General features: G+C 42.2%; 2 protein-coding genes across 2 annotated transcripts in view; one reads left to right on the top strand and one right to left on the bottom strand.

Moving 5' to 3' along the window:
* pigk (phosphatidylinositol glycan anchor biosynthesis, class K) overlaps positions 1 to 8,702 on the top strand; it is a 50,179-nt gene extending 41,477 nt beyond the window's left edge. The window contains exon 11 of the mRNA XM_061731941.1: positions 7,409 to 8,702. Coding sequence (XP_061587925.1) covers positions 7,409 to 7,525 — 117 coding nt within the window. The 3' untranslated portion in view covers positions 7,526 to 8,702. The remainder of the gene's footprint in view (positions 1 to 7,408) is intronic.
* Positions 8,703 to 18,170: 9,468 nt separating this feature from the next.
* The window catches only part of st6galnac5a (ST6 (alpha-N-acetyl-neuraminyl-2,3-beta-galactosyl-1,3)-N-acetylgalactosaminide alpha-2,6-sialyltransferase 5a), a 76,695-nt gene continuing 75,514 nt past the window's right edge, over positions 18,171 to 19,351 (bottom strand). The window contains exon 5 of the mRNA XM_061731942.1: positions 18,171 to 18,423. Within this exon, the coding sequence (XP_061587926.1) occupies positions 18,174 to 18,423 (250 nt within the window). The 3' untranslated portion in view covers positions 18,171 to 18,173. The remainder of the gene's footprint in view (positions 18,424 to 19,351) is intronic.

Genomic DNA, 19,351 nt, shown 5'->3' with positions numbered 1-19,351 from the left:
TTAAGTAAATTAATAATGGCCATTTTTATTTGATTTATTTTACACCGCAGGGAAAACAAGTCACTATTTTATTGATAGTACCGGTATGTCGTTACATTGAATTAAAAACAGTGGCTCCTGGGGGTTGTGAAATCATTTTTTCTTTGTAATTTACTTTGTGTGAAACATTTTAGAGCCTGACAATCAACTGAAATGATGAATTCCTTGCTCGGACTGACCTTCCTGCGTCGCATTCATCTTGTTACCATCTGTCCAAAGATGCTGCCTGAAAGCATTTTGGTAAAAGACCAAAAAAAAAAATATTACATCAGTGTGCATTTTCTAACAAAGGCTTTTACATGCAACTGCTACTCTGATTGATTGGCACTGTGGATATTGTTTAATCAGATGTGATGGAGGGAGGCAGGGCCTCACAAGCAAACACATCCTCACACCTGTCAGCTAAATTTAAATCTCCGTCAGAAAGTCACGTATCGACAAAAGACTCCATTACCTGGAGTAATAACATAGATTTTCAAATTTTCACAAGCTTTTAAATCTGGGCTATTTTAACCCCCCCCCCCACATCTGTTAGTTTGAAGTCAGACGAATGAGACCATGTTGTCTGAAATGTTTCTGTCAGTCTCTCCCAGCAAGGCATTGATTCGGATGCTGAAAGCATTCCTGTATCGTTAGTTTGAACGTCACCATCCTCGCTGTTTGCTGAGGCACTTAGCGCTTCGTGTCTGTAACGCTTTTCTGAGGAAGCAGTGCTGACAGAACGTCTTCAAGCCCTCTTACACTTTCCATATTGTGTTATTTTTCAGGTTCATCTTCAAATTGATTTTCTTTCTTTATCTGCCCACGCTCCTTATTTTTTTTCCTTTTTATATCCTATTTACATACGTATGTCTGCAAACCCTCTTTATGAAAGCACCTTTGGGACCTTCTCCAGTCTTCTTGGCTGTGATCCTATGAGCTTGAGATGAAGTTGCTTTGCACGTTTTCCTGTTCAAACTCAACCATGTCTCTAAAGATACCTCCAGATCTAGTCTCTGACTCCAACACTTTCTTTTTCCTTTCTTGTTTAAATCTAAACCTCCCAGTTAGGATCCTGAGCCCTCTGCAAAAGGCCCCCAGCATGTGTCTGGAATCCATCATCACCCCTCGTATTGCTTAGTCTCCCAGACAAAGGTGTAGGAAAAAAAAAATACAGAATGATGCTGCCATCATCATATTTGGCTGTGAGGATGATATTAATGAGGCGTTTGCCAGTGCTTGGTTTCCTCCTCACTTGCCCTTTAGAAGAATGAGCTAGCTCAAGCTTTGTTTCATCTGGCCATGATTTAGGAGTCATTCAGTCGGCTTTTAGCAAACTCCCAGAAGGCTGTCATGTACCTCTTAGTGAGGAATGACTCCTAACTGACTGCTCCACAATAAAAGGCCTGATTGATGGAGTGCTGGCCTGATTGTTATCCTTCTGTAAGCTTCTCTCGTCTCCACAGGGGATCTCTGGCTCTTATTTAATGACCATAAGTTTGTTATTTTTATGATGTAAACCCTTTCAGTCTCCTGATGAATATGTTTGGCAACAAGATCGAAGTGATGGGTCCTTATTTTAGAGATGGAGGCACGGTTTCTTCTTTCTTTCTTTTTCTAATTTCATGTACTTGTGCATGCTGTATCCAACCCAGTCCTCAAATCAGGTCTACCAACAATTTCCTCAGTGTCATGGTCTTATTGGACAAGTTTCTGCCTTCTTTTTTTATAGACTGTGAATTAAGGACCCATATTACTAATTTCCTGTGGTTCAAAATGGATTTGTAGTATCATATGTATATCTTTTATGTTGTCACCCAATCGTTCACTCTACTGGCAGGCAATTAGTCCATAACTCATTACTTAACATTCATAAGTGTCTGTTGGCGCTTTTACATTAGCACCTACTCGGCTCTACTCATCTCAACTCGGCCTGGTTTCTTTTCCATAACAATTCACCTGGAGCAGAAGTAGGAGGTTGGAGTGAAGCTGCTGTGACGTTTTTGATTGTGTGATCTAAACGAAGAAGACAACAACACTAAAGATGTAGAACCTGGAGGAGATGATATATGTGCTGCTGGGTCTGTGGCTTGTGTTTGAGATCAAGTTAAAAAATGAGAATGAGAGAAGCTTCAAGCGGCAACGCTTTTTAATTTATTTGTTTCTTTGTCTCGACGCTGCTGAAAAGTCAGCTGGAGCCGCGAGCAGCTATGAAGTGAAGGAGTTCCTGGTGGATCTGGTCGTTCCTTATCGCCTGTCTAGATCCCTTTTTAATTCTCTCCTCAGCCACCAGGTTTATGAACATCTGCACCTCAGAGTTGGATCATGAAACAGACTTTTGCGCTGCCATTGCCTGTCGAATAAAATGAACAAGAAGCCGCCGTCAGAGTCGCTCTTTCGCTGATTTCCGCCTCCTGACTCAGACGTCTGACTCCAACCCCCCGACCAATCGGTGGTCTGTAGTGTGATGACGTCAGATACAGCCGACTCAGCCGCTTAGAACCTCGGCAGAGTAGTTACAGGAAAAGTATCTACTTGGGATGTTAGACCCTTAGTGGAAAAGCGCAAAGGCGAGTCGAGGCGGGCTGAGTAGGTACTAGTGGAAAAGCGCCATGTGTGTTACTGTAGATCAGGTTCAGGGTCTGAAACATACCCATCTCTACAGATCTGTCTGATAGGAAGGTGGGTGGATGTCCGTGTTTCACATATATATACACATGCATACATACACATATAATTAGCTGCCCATTTCTGTACATAAATATAAACAAATCTACCCATTCACCCAATAGTGTTATTTCAGGCCCCTACAGGCCGCTAAACCCCTTCCTCTTTGTACCTTGTGAAAATCATGTTTTTATATTTGTTTTTAAACTGGTTAATGTTTGGACATTGTTTTAATTCTGAATCCATTCTGTTCCATAGTTTAACTCCACTGACTGATATAGAAAATCTTTTCATTGTTGTTCGTGTTGTACGAGTCCTAAAATCTAGAGTACCCCTTAAATTATACCTCCCCTGACGTCAACTGGCGTCAGTCTCATTATTCGTTCTGCTTCGGCTTTGCCTTTTTCGATTGTTGATGGGAGTTTTGAAAAGAATAAGCAGATATTTCCAGCTAGTATTTATCATTTCAATGCCCCTTTATGGGAATAGCTCTTAACCTTGAACTCCCAGCCCCCGGTTCTGTTCAGCGGCGTTCTCGTATTCTCATCGTCGTGCTCAGTTCCTGTGTGAGCCGTCCCGGTTTTAACATTCTGGACGGCAGTGGAGCTGTATTGATCCGACTTGATTGACTTGTTAAATAAATGTGAAGTCACTTGTAGTTGTGGGAGTTTGGTATGAGGCGACAGATCGGAGAAGATGCTTCACAGCACACGGATCTCACAGAGCACGCAACTTTACTTTCATTTAGTTTATCAGTATCATCACACGGAAAACACGCTTTTGCAACAGTTTCCTCCTCTGTTACAGTGAGACTCTCGACTAACTACCTCTGTTTATTGACAACCAACCGGGAAACGTGCAATATGCTTAGGTGGAGTGTAGAATGTCTGATATTTATTGATATTTTATTCTTTTTAGTTTTTGTTTTAGTTTTTAAATGTTTTTACTCTGAGGGCCCGATTTACTAAAGGTTTGCGTGTGTAAAAACGTGTGCAAACTTGACAGCACCCGCAAACCAAAGTGCCAGCTGATCTACTAACAGCGTGCAAAGAGGACTGCGCCTCTCAAATGAGCAAAATAGCACACGCTGTTCATTTAGTACTTTTGCCCTGATGAATAATCAATATGGGGCGTACCCGCCAGAAATCGCTAAATACTGGGAGGGGAAAATGCAAATTGGTCCATTTACCACGCGCAATGAGATTTACCAAGCCTGAAAGTTTTTGCGTGGATTGTGATTGCGTCTGTATTTAATACGTTCGAAAGGAAGGTGTTAATCTCCACATGCAAAAGGAGAAATATTTTATTTGAATGTTAAATCGAGTATTATTCATTATTGTGATAATAAATAAATCACGTGTTTTCATGGAGAAAAAAGTGTTTCTCATTGTGCGCCTATACTTGTTCTGCAGTTGTCATACCCCGGTGTCGTGCCGTATTCAGCACCCCTGCCGTGAAAAGCACCCCCTCGTCTGACAAAAATTATATTCTCATTCTGTGTCACGTTCTGTTTAGCGTCCAGTTTTGTGTTAATGATTCATGTTTAAATGTGCTCATGGATTCCACAATAGTCATACTTTCCCACAATCACATAACAAAAATCGGGTAAATGGTTATTGATGTCATTAATTAATAGCCTGCTAACTGTGTTGTCTTCCATAATATTTGTAAATATATATAATATAAACTCCTAAGTATGTGTTTGTGTGAGTGTGTATATATAAATATATTGAAGTGTCAGTGTGTTGTTTTTTTCTTGGTCTACTTATCATTGAATATACGAGGGGGTGCTTTTCACGGCAGGGGTGCTGAATACAACAATTTGCCTCTTCCACTAATATCTCTAACTCAAACTCGTCAAATTTCATTTTGCGCTTGCGACTATCCTGCTTTCCATCCAGACTCTCCATGGCGCAGAGTTTGCGCTCGCAAACCTTAAGACACGCAACACCTCATTTAAATACTGCTGTTTGCACCTGTTATCAATTGCGCACGCAATCTTAGTTGATCAAGCGCAAACCACACGCAAACAGCACGCGCAAACTTTTTCAGTGCACACGCAATTTAGTACTCTTTATTTAGGATCTTAGTAAATCGGGCCCTGAGTGTCCAAGAATTCCCATGTACTTTAGCAAATGTACAAATGGCAAATAAACTTTATCTTATCTTTAACTTAAGAATTTTTCATCTAATGAGATTCTTACTTTATTTTAGTTTTCTCCAGTTTTTGCCATTCAAAGCAAGCGATACTTGTGATTCTAAGAAGCAAAGATATCAAGATATCAAACGTTTAAATTCAGTTTTATGAACTGGAACAGGCTTTTGAAAATTCTTCATCATTCAGTCGGGTCAAGTTCATACAGTCCACCGCCAAAAAGCCCGTGTGATAGTGAGCCCTTGCTCTGCTCTGATTGGCTGATGGTCAGAGTGTTGGGCAGGAACATTTACACTGAATACAACACAGGTTTTCACATGTTTCTGCCAGTGTGTGTTTGACGCTGCCAGATACAGTTTTTACCAGCATTTGGTGCTCGTTGGGTGCTGATTTCAGACACTGGACATGTTCAGCACATGCTTGAGCGCTCGCTGTGCCAGCATCTCATTTCTATGTGCACACAAATATAGCTGAGGATTCAGCTCCTCATATGCCAATTCAGCAGTTCTTGGCGCCTGTATAAAGGGGAAATTCAGTCAAATATGAGACTGCCGGCTCGAGTGAAATTGCAAGACAATTGGACTGTTTGGCTATTGAAATGCTCACAGTGAGTCATCAGGATTAGATGGAATATTCCTTCTGCATGGCAATTTAACTCTCCAGCTATAAACTGTTCAGAGGGGGGAAATACTTTCCTTATTTGTGGGAAACACTGCGTCGCTTCCAGAGCACAACTCTCAGTAAATATCAGTCTGCCATCGCAGTGACGGGCGCTCGATAGAACTCTGCCATATAAAGAAAAGGCATATATTTAAAAACAGACTTTTGTCTGATCTGAAAAATGTAAATTTTAGGCTCATAAAAAGACAGACAGGCTCATAAAAAAGAGGCTACTTAAGACCAGGGTGCTGGTTTTAAGAATTCTAGTCGAGAACATTCTTCCTACCCCAACGGCAGAGATGTTTTTGCTTAAAATCAGACTCTTTTGTCTAGATTTAGGAACAATAGGCTTTGCAGTGTGGTCCCTTTCAGCCATTCAGAAAGTCGGAGTGATTAATCAGCATTTTTCTTGCATATGCGAACGCTCCAAATGAGCCCCCACCCCTCTAAACCAAACCTCGCTGAGAAACACATCCAACGTGCTGCAGATGCAGTTCAGAGCAGTTTGTTTAATCCAGCATCAGGTGCATTTCCATCACTGGGGGTTCTGGTCTAGTGTCCATTAACAGGTACGGCCCTGCAGGAACCTTTTACGGGGCAAAAACCGTTCCTGTGGTCGTAGAGTCACTCAGATCATCCTAGATGTGGGCTATCTGCTCATCGGGATTTTTCTAAATTCAGTTGATGAACATAAATCACGTGAACACGACTCAGAAACACTTGGCTCTAAGTACATTTGACAAAGAGGGAGAGTTCAATAAAAAATGATAGATGGAGCGACGAGGAGGTTTTTTTCAGATTCAGACGACTTTATTAATCCTTTTGGGAGGTTTCCTCGGGGAAATTGACATCTCCATCTCACTCACACAGCACTGTAATGTACAAATCAAATACCCCAAAAACCAAACACCAATGTAAAGATAAAAAAAAAATAGAAATAATAAATAAAATGAAAAAGTTCAGTGCCATAAATAGGATTATTTGGATAGAGAAGAAACAGGTGTTATGTATTATTGCAGTTTCAGGCCTTTGAGGTCCAGCAGGGTTGTTTTTATTTTTTATGTCGCTACCTCTGCGGTGTGTGATGAAAAAGCAAACAAAAGTGCAAGTAGCATCCATTGTCTACTTGTTTCTTCTTCTCTTTCTTTTGTTACATTCTTCTTTCTCGCCTCCTTTTGTGCTGTAGGTAGAACAAACATGTTTTTAACTTCTGAAGGATCCAGCGTGAACAGACGGAGGACTGTGACCTCAAAGCGACGGGTCCAAGGACAAGGTCCTTGTTCAAACATTGCAGTTGATCGCGGCGCTGCCCTCCAGCGCAGTCTGCTGCCCAAACGGATGTATTTATGGAGGGTTTCCGGCTTTAGAAGATTCCTATTCTTACTAGTCATTTCCCAATTGGATAACACCGCCTTGTATCGGCGGGGATAACAGAAATCTCTCCAGTACGTCCTCGTGGCCCATCTGTAGCTTTGTCGCTAGCAGAGGAGATTGGAATATTTTTTCTTTTAGGTTAAATCTCATCTCTGCAGAATGTTCCATCTGCATTAGCATATAAATGTGCTCCTTGTGAGATGCATGTTTAATACGAGCCAGATTTAAAAGTATAATCACACACGATGTGATGATGTGGCAGTGAGTGGGACAAACACAAGACAGGGGAAATGTACCAATGAACTGTACCAGAGCCTTTCCGGCGTGAACCCTCGTGCTCGCGTGTGCGAGACGGCAGATAGCGCTCACCAATCGGCTGAATAGATAAAAGGAGCGCGTGTGAGTCTGCCCCCGACTGTGTGACTGACAGAACAATCATCTGTGGCCTCAACGCGAGAAATATACACACTATTACTAACCTGCAATCTCTCCCTGCCCCCTTGGTGCCCCCCCCCCGTCCCCTCTCCCCCCCAGAAACCCAAGCAGAGAGACTGGCATCCCCCTGACGGCTTCATCCTGGGCCTGTGGTCTTTAATCCTCCTGGTGTTTTTCAAGACGTACGGCATGAAGCATCTCAAACACATCTTCTGAGGACTCAGCGTTTACATCGAAGGACATGAAGCTACAGGATATTTGGTTTGTGGGGGGGGGGGGGGTGCAGAAGCAACTACTGATCTGTCGGGAGCTGAACTGAACTCCTGGTGCCTTTCATGTAATTTAGGGGAATGTCGCCGTCTACTTACACGTGAAACCTTTTTGTGTTTTATTCAAACTGTTCAGACGAGGACCATGTATCTTTTTTTTTTAACCGCAATTTTCTACGCTCTGCGCTCTGTTTGTTCTTCAGCATGTATATTTATCTCTGTTCTGCTTCGTCAGATCATCCGTCAGTTGCGGTGATGCGGTTTAAAATGCTCTGAAGTGACCCTGCAGATAATTTAATTTATTTCGAGAGCATGCTGCTGCATATTTCAGCCGTAGCAGCCTATTTGTTTGAGTGCTGCTCCGAACATTTGTTTGGTCAAAAAGGGAAAACATGCGACCGGAAGCGGCTGATCTGCTGTGAGAGGGCTGCGGAGAGATTACCATTTAATGCCTCCTATGTCCGTATAAATTACACCCTTTTGGTCGTACCATCACACTTATGAAGGATAACAATCGGATGTAATCTCAGCTCCTCCATGATGGAGCCATCCACCTTTCCATTCGCTAAATGGCTCTCTTCAGTGGAAGCATCCATTAGCTCTCCACCCGTGTGCACTACTTATTGTATTCTGGGTGATGGACGGCTTTTCAGTCCTCGCCATTTTCTCGTCTTGAGCTTGCTAGTGAAATGGCCTCAGGCCGTCCCAAATGAGTCTCCGTTATGCCGGGACATGTTTTCCTTTTTTCTCTTTGCCCTTTCTGACCTTGTGCAGGGACGGTGGTGCTGGGTGGGGTTGGGTGGGGCTGTTGGACTGGTGGGTTTATCTCTGGCCCTCGGCACGAGGACCCGCCCCTTCAGCCGCCTGCTGCCACGCGTCTCGGCTGAAATGGAAAACGGAGCGACGTGTCGGAGGACAGCTGCTGCGTCAGCCTCTTCTAACCTTTTGTTATACATTATTGATGCCACTTTTATTTCTTCTCTGTTTTTCCTCTTGAGTTCTTATTTCCTGTAAGGTTCCCCTTCCAGATGGAGCAGGCACATTTTATTTCCTCACTGGTGTAGAATTTTATCTTATTAAACACTGAAACACTGAATGAAAAGAATAAATGTGTTTTAAATGTATGATTTGTTTCTTGAATTTTATTTAATACTCTTTAATGGTAAGACGGACTAATATCATTTAAAGATGCAAGATCTGGTTCTATTTTTAGACATCAGATCAAGACTTTGTGGATTATAAAAGCTTAGATTAACTCCTCAGCAGGACATATACTCAAAGAAATCTCTGGCTTTGTTGCAGCTGATGAGTTGACGTCCCCTCATTTGCTACCGCTCTTCCTGCAGGAAGCATTTCAGCTTTCAAATTCAGTCTCTTTTTTTCTGCTACTCTTGTATTTCAAAAGACGGAGCAGCAGCCCGAGTCTACTCACACAATCAGTGTAGATACCAGCAGGCAACTCAGACAATACGAGTAAAAGAACCTGCCTCTCAGATGGATCCGTTTGATTTAAAACCCTCTTCAGAGCGGACTCCATTTCCTGTCTTATTCTTGCTGCTACTTCAGCCGCTGCCGGTGGAATTGAACACGCTCACCCTTTTCACCGAGACGCTCCACTTACCTGTCGCTATGGTTTCACCATGCTAATAAAGACCGGGGTCTGTCTTCCATCCCACCTTCCTCATCGGGGAGAAAGCGGAAGGAGAGGAAGCAGAGTCGTAGCAGATCAGACCACCAGAAGAGAGAGCATAAACACGGACTAGTTACTCTTCTTTAGTCCATATTAACCCTGTATTAACTCAAATGGGATCAATTCAAATGTCAACAATCGATTCGATTCCGATTTAGGTTAGTGTTATTAAAACTGCATGAACTTGCATGAATTATATGACTGTTTAGTTATACAACATATTTTAATACTAGTATTATATTGAGATTCAACAGCAAGTATTGGCAGCTAATGATGCTGTAAGGACCAATCAGCTCCCAGAATGCTGATAGAACTGCTTTCAGAAACATCATGGGGCAGAATTATCAAACAGATCCAGGGCAGCAAACAGACGACGTATGAAATCGGTTTTATTTTTTCCCAAATTCCGTTTACATTTTTTCCATTTTCGGGTCTATTTCGGTTTTTAATTTTTGAGAATTTGGTTTTTAGCATTTTATGCAAATATAACTCCGAGACAGTATATTAAGTAATGAAATAAAGACAATTTATGCAATTATAACTGAAAACTTGAATGTTTGATTACCTTTAAACATATTTAAAGGCAACAACATGGCACCAGTTATTCTTGTGTCCAACAAAACATTCCTTTTTTTCGGCATAAACAAAAAAATACCAAAAGTTGTAATGTAATGATGAAAAAAAAATCGATCTTTAGACATACAAATTGATTTTTACGAATTAATATGAGATTTAGAATCGGAAAATCGTTGTTCAGGTTTACAGATGTTCAGCTTCCAGCTGCTCGTCTGCTAGAGGATCAATGTGTCATGTGAAGCCAGAAATTAAACCACACTCTTTGCTAAATGAGTTGGTCTACCCTCGTGTTGGGAATATGATGCACATGCTTTCATGTGGTCAGAAAAGGTCAGTGTGCACGTTTACTTTGAATCTCCAATAAGAAAAACTTCAATTGAGAGAAGTTGGTTGTCTTTATTTTCTAACTGAGTGTGTCCTCTGTCTCATATCAACGAGCACTCAGGTTTAAAACAAAAGGAGGAAACTCACACTTTGAAACCAGATGTATTACAAATAAAAAACCTAAAATCTGAGAATCAAAACACAGAATCAGAAACTAAGAAATGGAGATCTCTAACCGAGAGATCAGAGTGGTGTGAAGTTAACAACCTGCTGCTCAACACCAGGATGAAGGAGGCGGGTATCGACTTCAGGAGGAAGAAAACGGACCTCACACCACTCATCATAGACGTGGAGAGGGTCTCTCCGTTCAGGGTCCCGGGCATGGAGCTGGAGGACGACCAGCCCTGAGGTGGTGAACAAACGCAGCAGACGGGTGTCTGAGGATCCTCTGGAAGAGAAGCTACACCAGAGTCTGCTTCCCGCCTCGAGAGCGAGCTGTCGAGGCGTGTGGTCCGGCTGCTGCTCATCCTCGGAGAGGACGTGATTGGAAGGTTGTTGGATGCCGCCTCCCAAGCCTGGATCAGACCCACGAACATCCGTCAGGACTTGTCACATCCTGGTCACTGCCTGCTCCAGCTGTTGCCATCAGGCAGGACGTGGAGGGCGACCAAGTCCAGGACCAGGAGAAGAGCCATCATGGCCCTCAACTCCTTATAAACGGTGGCAACGCAATCACCCGTAAGTGCAATTCCTACACACATGTGTAGGCATCTTCTTAACCCCTTATATTATCCTTCTTTTCATCATTCAGACTGAGTCCCTGAAAAGGAACAAAGACCATAAAGCATTATCTTAGATTATCTCATCTTTTTTCTCAGTAACAACTCTCTCTTCTCTTCTCGCCATCATTTCTCAGAGCCGTATCTCTCAGTTACACTCTTTGTTTTTGTGGGTGCTCTTCTGAAATGGGTCAAATCAGATCAATCTACCTGGGCGGGACATAGTCAATGTCAATACATCTGCAGTTGAATTGCTGCCATAGTAACTTGATTTACTCTTCCATCAAAGATGTTAAGCACAACAAAAATCAGTAGCGGTTTACTTACTAATTGAAAAGAAACATCCCAAGTTCTCTGTTTTTATTCCTGTTTTTATTTTCTCTTTTCTTTGTTTCTGAACGAGTTTGGTCAATGTTTTTGTCTGTCTATCCTAAAATCGTAAGTTGGGGACGGTATCTACCTGACTGACAAGTTCAAGCAGAGACGTTTTATTTAAAACGAGACAGCCCACTACAGTTCAGTTTCCTGTATCTGTGACGTGGGTTTCCCCACTGCCCCGGCCCTTTAGGAGACTAACAGCAGGTCTGAGTCTATTGAGTCCTATGGGAAAAGTGAACGTGAGCACAGATTATTACCAATTCCTTCGCCCCATAGTAGGGCTGGGCGATTTTGGACAAAAATAAAATCCCGATTTTTTTCTCTGAAAACCCGATTTTCGATTTCGATTTTTTTTTGGTAAAACTACAAAAGACAATGGAATAAATTGTTTCAAATATTTTATCTTTATTTTTAAAGAAAAATAGCAAACAAATTTCCCTATTGGGAATGAAGTGCAATTGAAAGATACTGTAAATCCTCCTTGAGTTTAGTAAAGTGACAACATTTACATTTTTCTTGACCAAACAAAGATGACCAGACGAGCTCTGTCTGTAATGCAGCTAGCTGCAAAAAAGGAAAATCGATTTTCCGATGTTCCTTTTTTTAACATCGTCTTGATTAATAAATCCGATTTAGATTTAAAATCGATTAATCGCACAGCCCTACCCCATAGGAACCTAAGTAAATATGGGACCCATTTTTCAAAAGCCACATACCTTCTGAACATTCTGACACCAAAATGGCAATTTTCAGACCGACAAATTAGGAGAAATGAACTTTATTTGAGACTTGTCTCTGTCTGAGCAACACACTCTCGTGAGATTTGGCTCTCATAGCTCTCTTCTCTGGTGGTGCTGATTCAGAGCGATTCAGAGTCGTCGGTCACTGCAGAACTGCCAACGTCATTTTTCGATCGGATAAACTGAAATTTAAAACTAAAATATGAATGCCCTCGCTACCTAATTTTTGTAATGCTAAATATGGCTGTTAGTTGTGTAAATATCTAATATTAGCAAAAGAAAATATAAATAGCCCACTTACCTCAACCGATAACATGCGACGTAACTTACAACTTTCATCCATGATCCACACACACACACACACACACACACACACACACACACACACACACACACACACACACACACACACACACACACACACAAGTTCACAACACTTCCAAAACGATGTGGGGAGAGGGGCGACCACGCCCACTTAGGAGACAGGAAGTGTATACCATTTCATACCATTGGCAGAAACGGTAATGCGTGATCTTCTGTATAGAGTATCTTTGGTTCAAGTACGCCCACAAACTGTGGGACTTCTTCGTGTCATAATGTTGTAGCGAGGCCGCTGTTGCTCGCCAGCGCCACGCATGGCAGAAACTGGTATTACAGGACTGGACGGCGTGGAGCTAGTTATTTAGCATGCCCACGCGGTAGATATCTCAGCAGCATGACACATATACCCCTTTTTCACCAGGGCTGGTTCTGGCCCAGTGCATAGTCTGGAACCGGGCTTTCTGTTTCCACTGACAAAGAACTGCCTCCGGGCCAGAAAAAACAGTTCCAAGTTGGAACCAACTCTTTGCTGGGCTAGTTTTGCTAGGAAAGAAACGCTTATGTAAGCGGAGGGGGTCGGAGTTGTTAAGACCTACAGCAGTAGGGACTGGGAGACGGAGACATTTTCAAATAAGAATGAATCTGGATGCAGCAAAGCATCATGGGTCTGAGGAGGAGACAACCCGTCTTTTAGAGAAGTCCAGGCGAAAGTCGAGGGTGCTACGAAAAATACATTGTTACTTTCGCGCAAATGCAAACGCAGCAACGCAACTGACGTTTACAGTGACGTAATGACGTGGCTCCTCTTAGCACCCAGAGCTATGGAAAAGCAAACCGGTTCTTAGCTGGTTCCTAGTTGAACGAGTTGTGAACCAGCACCAGCCCTGGAACCGGTTTGGAGGAAAAAAGGGGTAGTCGCCATTTTTGTGATTACACTTATTTCTTCTCTTGCTGTTTGTGTGTTATTTTGGGATGTTTTAACCTACATTCTTACGTTTTTTATCTGCAAAATGTTGACTGTGCTCATGTTCAATGTTTATTTAAATAACGTGGCTTTTTTTCTAAAGATTTCCTAAGATGCATGCAAACCAGCAATAAATATGAACAGCTTTATCTCTTTTTTGTCCTGATGTTTTATTTAAAGTTGAGTCATTTATGCAATGTGGAGTTTACACCAAATATGAACTGAAAGAGCAAAGAGATGAGAAATCACGAGAGATCACGGCGACAGGCATCAGATCGATTACGTCAGATCTCATGACATATAAAAATGAAGAAGAGGCCATTTTGGTGACATTCTTTCCTGTAACAAAACTAACATTTCAGGGAACCGTAAGTCCTCCAAGTTCTTTAATACATAAGATGAATCTTACATTTGGAAAAGATGTCCTTTTTTTGAAGAAATAAGGAGAAATAGGGATGTTACAAGCACTTATGCTTCAATTTGCAAAAGTCTTTATTCTTTTATTGAAAAGTTGGTCCTGTAAGTACTGGGATGCTGAAACTTAAGGGGTAAAAAACAAAAAAACCTCCCAAAACATCAAACTGCATTTCATCAGTTGTATTTGTAAAGGCAGTACATAACCACAAACCTGGATGCCGTTTCAAGAAATATTACGTTCAGAAAACAGGAAACATCTCAAAAGATATCAAAGAAACTTAAAACTGACATTTGGATCCAAACTCAGAATAAAAAATTCCCCCAGCTTCAGATGTTGGCTGCAGCATTAAGATGTCAGAGCAGGTTTAATGATATCCTTCTTGCCCTGAACATTGAGATGGTAAACTGTAGCAATAAAATAAAACCTCACTATTTTCAGAGTAAAATGACTCTGCAGGCTAAAGTCGGTTTTCGGTTTGACCTCCTTTACAAGGTCGAAATCTTTGAAGAGAAGTCCAACACATTCCTCCTGTTCTAAAAGAGCCAGGTTCCTGGATTTTCTGTATCTTTAAGAGACTTCTAAATAAATTTGGATGTTTAAACTAGAGATTCACGATATTGAAATTATGACCGATATCCAATGTTTTCAGGGTCATATTTGTCAATACCGATTCCGATACTTAATATATTTGTATTTCTTCATATTAAAGTAGCGCCGGCTAGGTAAATTATAGCGGGGCTCTAGTTGTGAAACCAGACGGCGGAATCCCGCATCTTCCACTACTGAAAATTGTTTATTACTATTTATTATTAATGGAAGATTATCGAGTGCAATAAACTCCATCACTTTAGCGTTTAATCCCTTTACCTTCGGTTTGTCACGGCCGAATGGTTTTGCTTTCTCAAGTAACTCCCCAACAGACGGCTGTGTGGGGGGATTGGGGCGGCGGTTTCACTGCCTCGGTCTCTTTCAACTCATTATACTTGTCAGGGTGCTCTTCAGGTGGGTCTTTAAGTTTGTGGTATTAAATGACGACGGTTTATTCCCTCCTCGCGCTACTTCGCTCGAACAGTCATTACAAATGGCAACTGTGACGTCAGTTTCACTGACTTTAAAATAATTCCCCAGCAGACATTTTTCTTGCTTTCGCTCTCCGTTAGTTTTTCCTTCCTCGCATGTGAGTGCATCTGTTTCCTGTTTCATAGCATATTGAGCACACTGCTGCCACCTGCTGGAGAGAAGACTACAGTGCTGAGGTGCCTCTTCCTATGTTACCATTGGAGGAAGCCAACACGTTAATATTTTATCGGTGAAAATCATCGGGTTTATTTTGACATCGGTGGCCTTACTGATATGTACGGAAGAGTATTAGGGCCATGCAGGAGAAAAAACATTTGAGAGGGGACGATTTTTTTTTTATTGTGTACTTTGAGAAGTCGAAATGTTGAAAAAAAAGTCAAAATGTCGAGAGTAATGTTGAAATACAATTTCGAGAAAAAAAGTCGAAATGTTGAGAAAAAAGTTGAAACGTTGAGAATAATGTTGAAATACAATTTCAAGAGTAAAGTCGAAATTTTGCCTTTTTTTCTCAACATTTCAACTTTATTCACGAAATTTTGACTTTTTTGTCAACATTTTGACTTTTTTCTCGAAATGTACTTCAACATTATTCTCGACATTTCGACTTGAAGTGCATAATGGAAAAAAAAATCTTCCTCTAAAATATTGTTTTTATTTTTCTCCTGCCTGGCCCTAATACTCTTCCGTAGATATGCTACCTATAATATCGTGCATCACAAATTGTAAACTTTGACAAACCAACAACACCGCGGCGGCCTCTCAACCACACCCCAGGGTCTGGGTCTCAGCCGTCTAGTCCATATATTATGAAAAAAGGTGTAAATGTTTCTGTTGGACATAAGAAACTTGTAAGATGACTCCATAATTGTGCAGACATCGTATTTATGTATAGTTTTAGAAGAATGATGAATAAAAACACGTATGAGCAGCTTTTGTATCACTATATTTGTGACTATTAGATGATAGAGAGAAGAGCAGCTTTCCTTCAGCCTTAATCGTATTTTTCAACATTATGATGAGCCATTAATCACCTTCAATGCAAATGAAGGACAGTTTATCGATCGGGTGAAGGCTCTACAGCCTAATAATTGAGGTGAGGCGTCCCTCTGCTACTCCTGATTTCCCTTTGTTGCCTTGATCTATGTGCCTCACCTTCACACAGAAAGGCAATTCAGCACGAGCACAAAAAACCCAAAGTAAAGCTCCAGCACTCAGTTAGGAACACGGCGACGGATCTATTTGTAGCTCTTGGGTATAATGAGGGGCCTTGTAGCTCTGCCCGTCTTTCATTATTATTTCAGCATGACACAGCCTGATGTCAAACCCAGATTGAAAGAGCAAGATTGAAAAGTAAAAATGGCAGCTGTCGCCAGCTCAGGGTGAACATGAGTCACTGGCTTCACATCCTCCTCACCGACCCGGCACTCATCAGCGCTTCCGTGCAGAAACACACACGTCATTTGTCTCTTATCTTTGTCATAGTTTTACATCTCATTGTCACACATAGACAATAATTAAAGCAACACTACTGATGAAACATGGTTATCGGCTGACGCGTCGATGAGCTACAGCAGACCAGCGGCAGCGCCTTCGACAGGAACTGAACGAGTAACAATGAATTGATTGAATGTTTAAAGGAACTGTGTAACATTTTGGGAAGTATGTTTTTCTCGTCAAGTCCAGGACAAAACGATCGATGTAGTTCATGTGTAATTAAACCAGCCTAAAACACATTAATTACTCTAAATATATGGACGCTTGCTGTGTGACATTTCATGTGCTGGAATCAAGAGGCAGTGGAGGAGCATTTATAGCTTTGTCTTTGTGCTAAGCTAACTAGCAACAGGGAAAAGCATCGATCATTTCATTTGCCACTCAACAAGAAAGAGAAAAATCTAATTTCCCAAAATGTCAAACCTGATCAGTTATTTATGAAGCCAGGGTCTTGAAAATACCTGTTTCAGCTTGACAAATGTGAAAATCTGCAGTTCTTCCAAAGCAAACGGTCTGGGAACAACTGCTCCCCCTCACATCGGTAACACGTGTAGCAGTTGCAGCTTTAAGCTGATTAGCATTATCACATTTAGTCAAAACTGAACAATATTCAACTACTCAACACTTTGCAATTCATGCAAACTGGGCAAATCCTTTCACAGTTGGCTCAACGTCTTTGAAATATAAAGCCATCCCCCCTACGGTTGGAAGTCTGCAGCGCTGCGAGCCCGGCTGCAGCTCTTTACGATGCACGAGAAGCCGTCGGTTGGTGTGACACAGGCTGTCACGGTGTAAGCATCCATGACCCACGGCATTCCCCGTCTCATCCCTCATGTTACAGGGATGCAGGCCAAATCGATGTGGACTCCACACCAGCATGTATCATTAAGACAACTACCCGTCTCATTACGTTTTCCTGACTGACACCTGATTTTTATTCATGGAGACGGAGAAGGAGAGGCGTGGAGGAGAATCGAGATGGACAGTCCACATGAAATACAGTTGAGGTGAGGCGGTGACACACGGGAGTCAAACCAAGAAAAAAAAACAAATATTCTTGTAATGTCGTCTCACCACAGCAGCTGCAGATGGATACGGGAGGAGAGATGCAGCTGCTGCACCTCTGCTCTCAATCCTCATCTCACACTTGTCTTGTGTGACACGGCTGTGCTTTTATATGGAAATCCAGCGTGCAGTTAAATAAATCGCACTATTAACTGCCGACAGGAGGCCAACAAAGTCCTATGATATACACTGAAATCGGTGTGCGGGCGGGTTGAAGCCTCCTGTTGCTCACACGTCAATCATCCGGGACGTTTCTGCTGTTCCAAGCTCGACTTGGATGAGCTCGCGATGCATATGCATGGGAGTCGGGGAGGTGATTTATTTAACTGTTCTGCAACGCAGGCATCTCCGAGCATCTCCGAGCATCCTATCTGGCTGATGTCTGAAGTGATAATTCACTCCTTTTAAACGGCTAAATTTACCTCGTCGTTTGAATTCAGCTTCCTCTTTCTAGACATTAGCGGTCAGAGCCGGAGCTCGTGCTCTCTGGGATCCCTCGGGTGAACCATCACACACACACTCACATATGCAGAAACACGCTGCATGCATGCTTTGAGGAAGTGTGTCTTGTACCTGCTTCACTTGAGACAGACACACTCATGCAGCTCAGTGAACCCAGAGGCTGCAGCTTGCAAACGTCCTGCAGTGTCACGACTCAGTTTTCCCTCTCCTACTTTTCCCTAACCATGTTTATTTTGTCTACCGTCTCCATAGTGTAAATGACCCCCCCCCCAATCCCCCGCCCTCCCTCCTCCCCCTGACACGGTCATGTCTTCTGAGCAGCCGCCGGCGTCGTCCCTTCCAGGGTCCAGTTGGCCGGCAGCGGCGGCGGGCTCCAGTCCGGCTGGTAGAAGTGAATGTCAAACGTCCGTGCCCAGTTGGCGAAGACCCGCTTCTCGGTGATGAAGCGGTGGTGGCTGCCCCTCCTGCCGCGCTCGTGGGATATGTACATGGCGCACTCGTCCGGGCCGCGCGGCTCGTAGTAGTGGTAGGGGACGGACTGGTGCTGGGGCTCCCTGCCGGGACGGAGACGGGAGAACACAGTTAATATTTCAAAGCGCTTTAACGAGCACTTCAGTTTCATGCGACGCCATAAAGGGTTCTTCATTTCAACGAGAGGGAGGGGGGTGCTGATCTTTGTCATTTGCAGGATCTATGGGGGCAGATTAAACTAGTTTAATATCTTTAAGTGCCCACCAAATTAAAAAGGTAAATAAAAAATGTTTCTAAAAGCAGCAGCTGTGTTTGATGATGGATAAAAAGCACTGGCGAGGTTTCAATCACAGTATATCACCCTCTCACACAAGGTCACCTCCTATCCAGATTATGTCAGTTACTGGTTTAAAATACATAAAGATATAAACATGAAGGAAGTGGGTTAAAATAATCTGATGAAAATACTTCTACATCTGTTTTAGGACTTTTCCCAGTTTGAGAAACACTGAGCTGACGGTTGTGGGTGAATCACCACCTGTGTTTCACCATCAATATGAAGGTTTCTTTTTGTTTTAATTGCTTCTTACTATTTATGATAATTGTTTTGTACTTTCCTTGTTTTGTATTGATTTTATTTTTGGTATTTATTGACCAATTTTGTGTAGTTCAGTCATGTTAACCTTGTTTGTATCGCCTTTGTTTGCTGTGAGCGAGACAAATTGAGCATTGTCCAGGGACAACAGATGAAAAATAGACTTTTGGCTAATTCTGGAGCGTATACAGAAATATTAATTAATGTGCATTGTCCCTACTTAATAAATAAAAAATAACAAGCTGAGAAAACTTTCCTAGAAGCACAGACACTTTAAAAAAAAAGAAAGTTCCCCAAATTTTACAACACAAATTGTGTAAGATGCCACTTTCCACCGTACTGATGGATGAGTCCACTCTCATGATGCACAGTTTCAGCTTCTACAGTAAATCTACACTTTTATTTGAACTGCAAAT

This window comes from Cololabis saira, chromosome 10, assembly GCF_033807715.1.
Source record: "Cololabis saira isolate AMF1-May2022 chromosome 10, fColSai1.1, whole genome shotgun sequence".
Lineage (NCBI taxonomy): Eukaryota > Metazoa > Chordata > Actinopteri > Beloniformes > Belonidae > Cololabis > Cololabis saira.
Note: the sequence above shows the minus strand (reverse complement) of the source record. Positions and strands in the feature narration are given on the sequence as shown.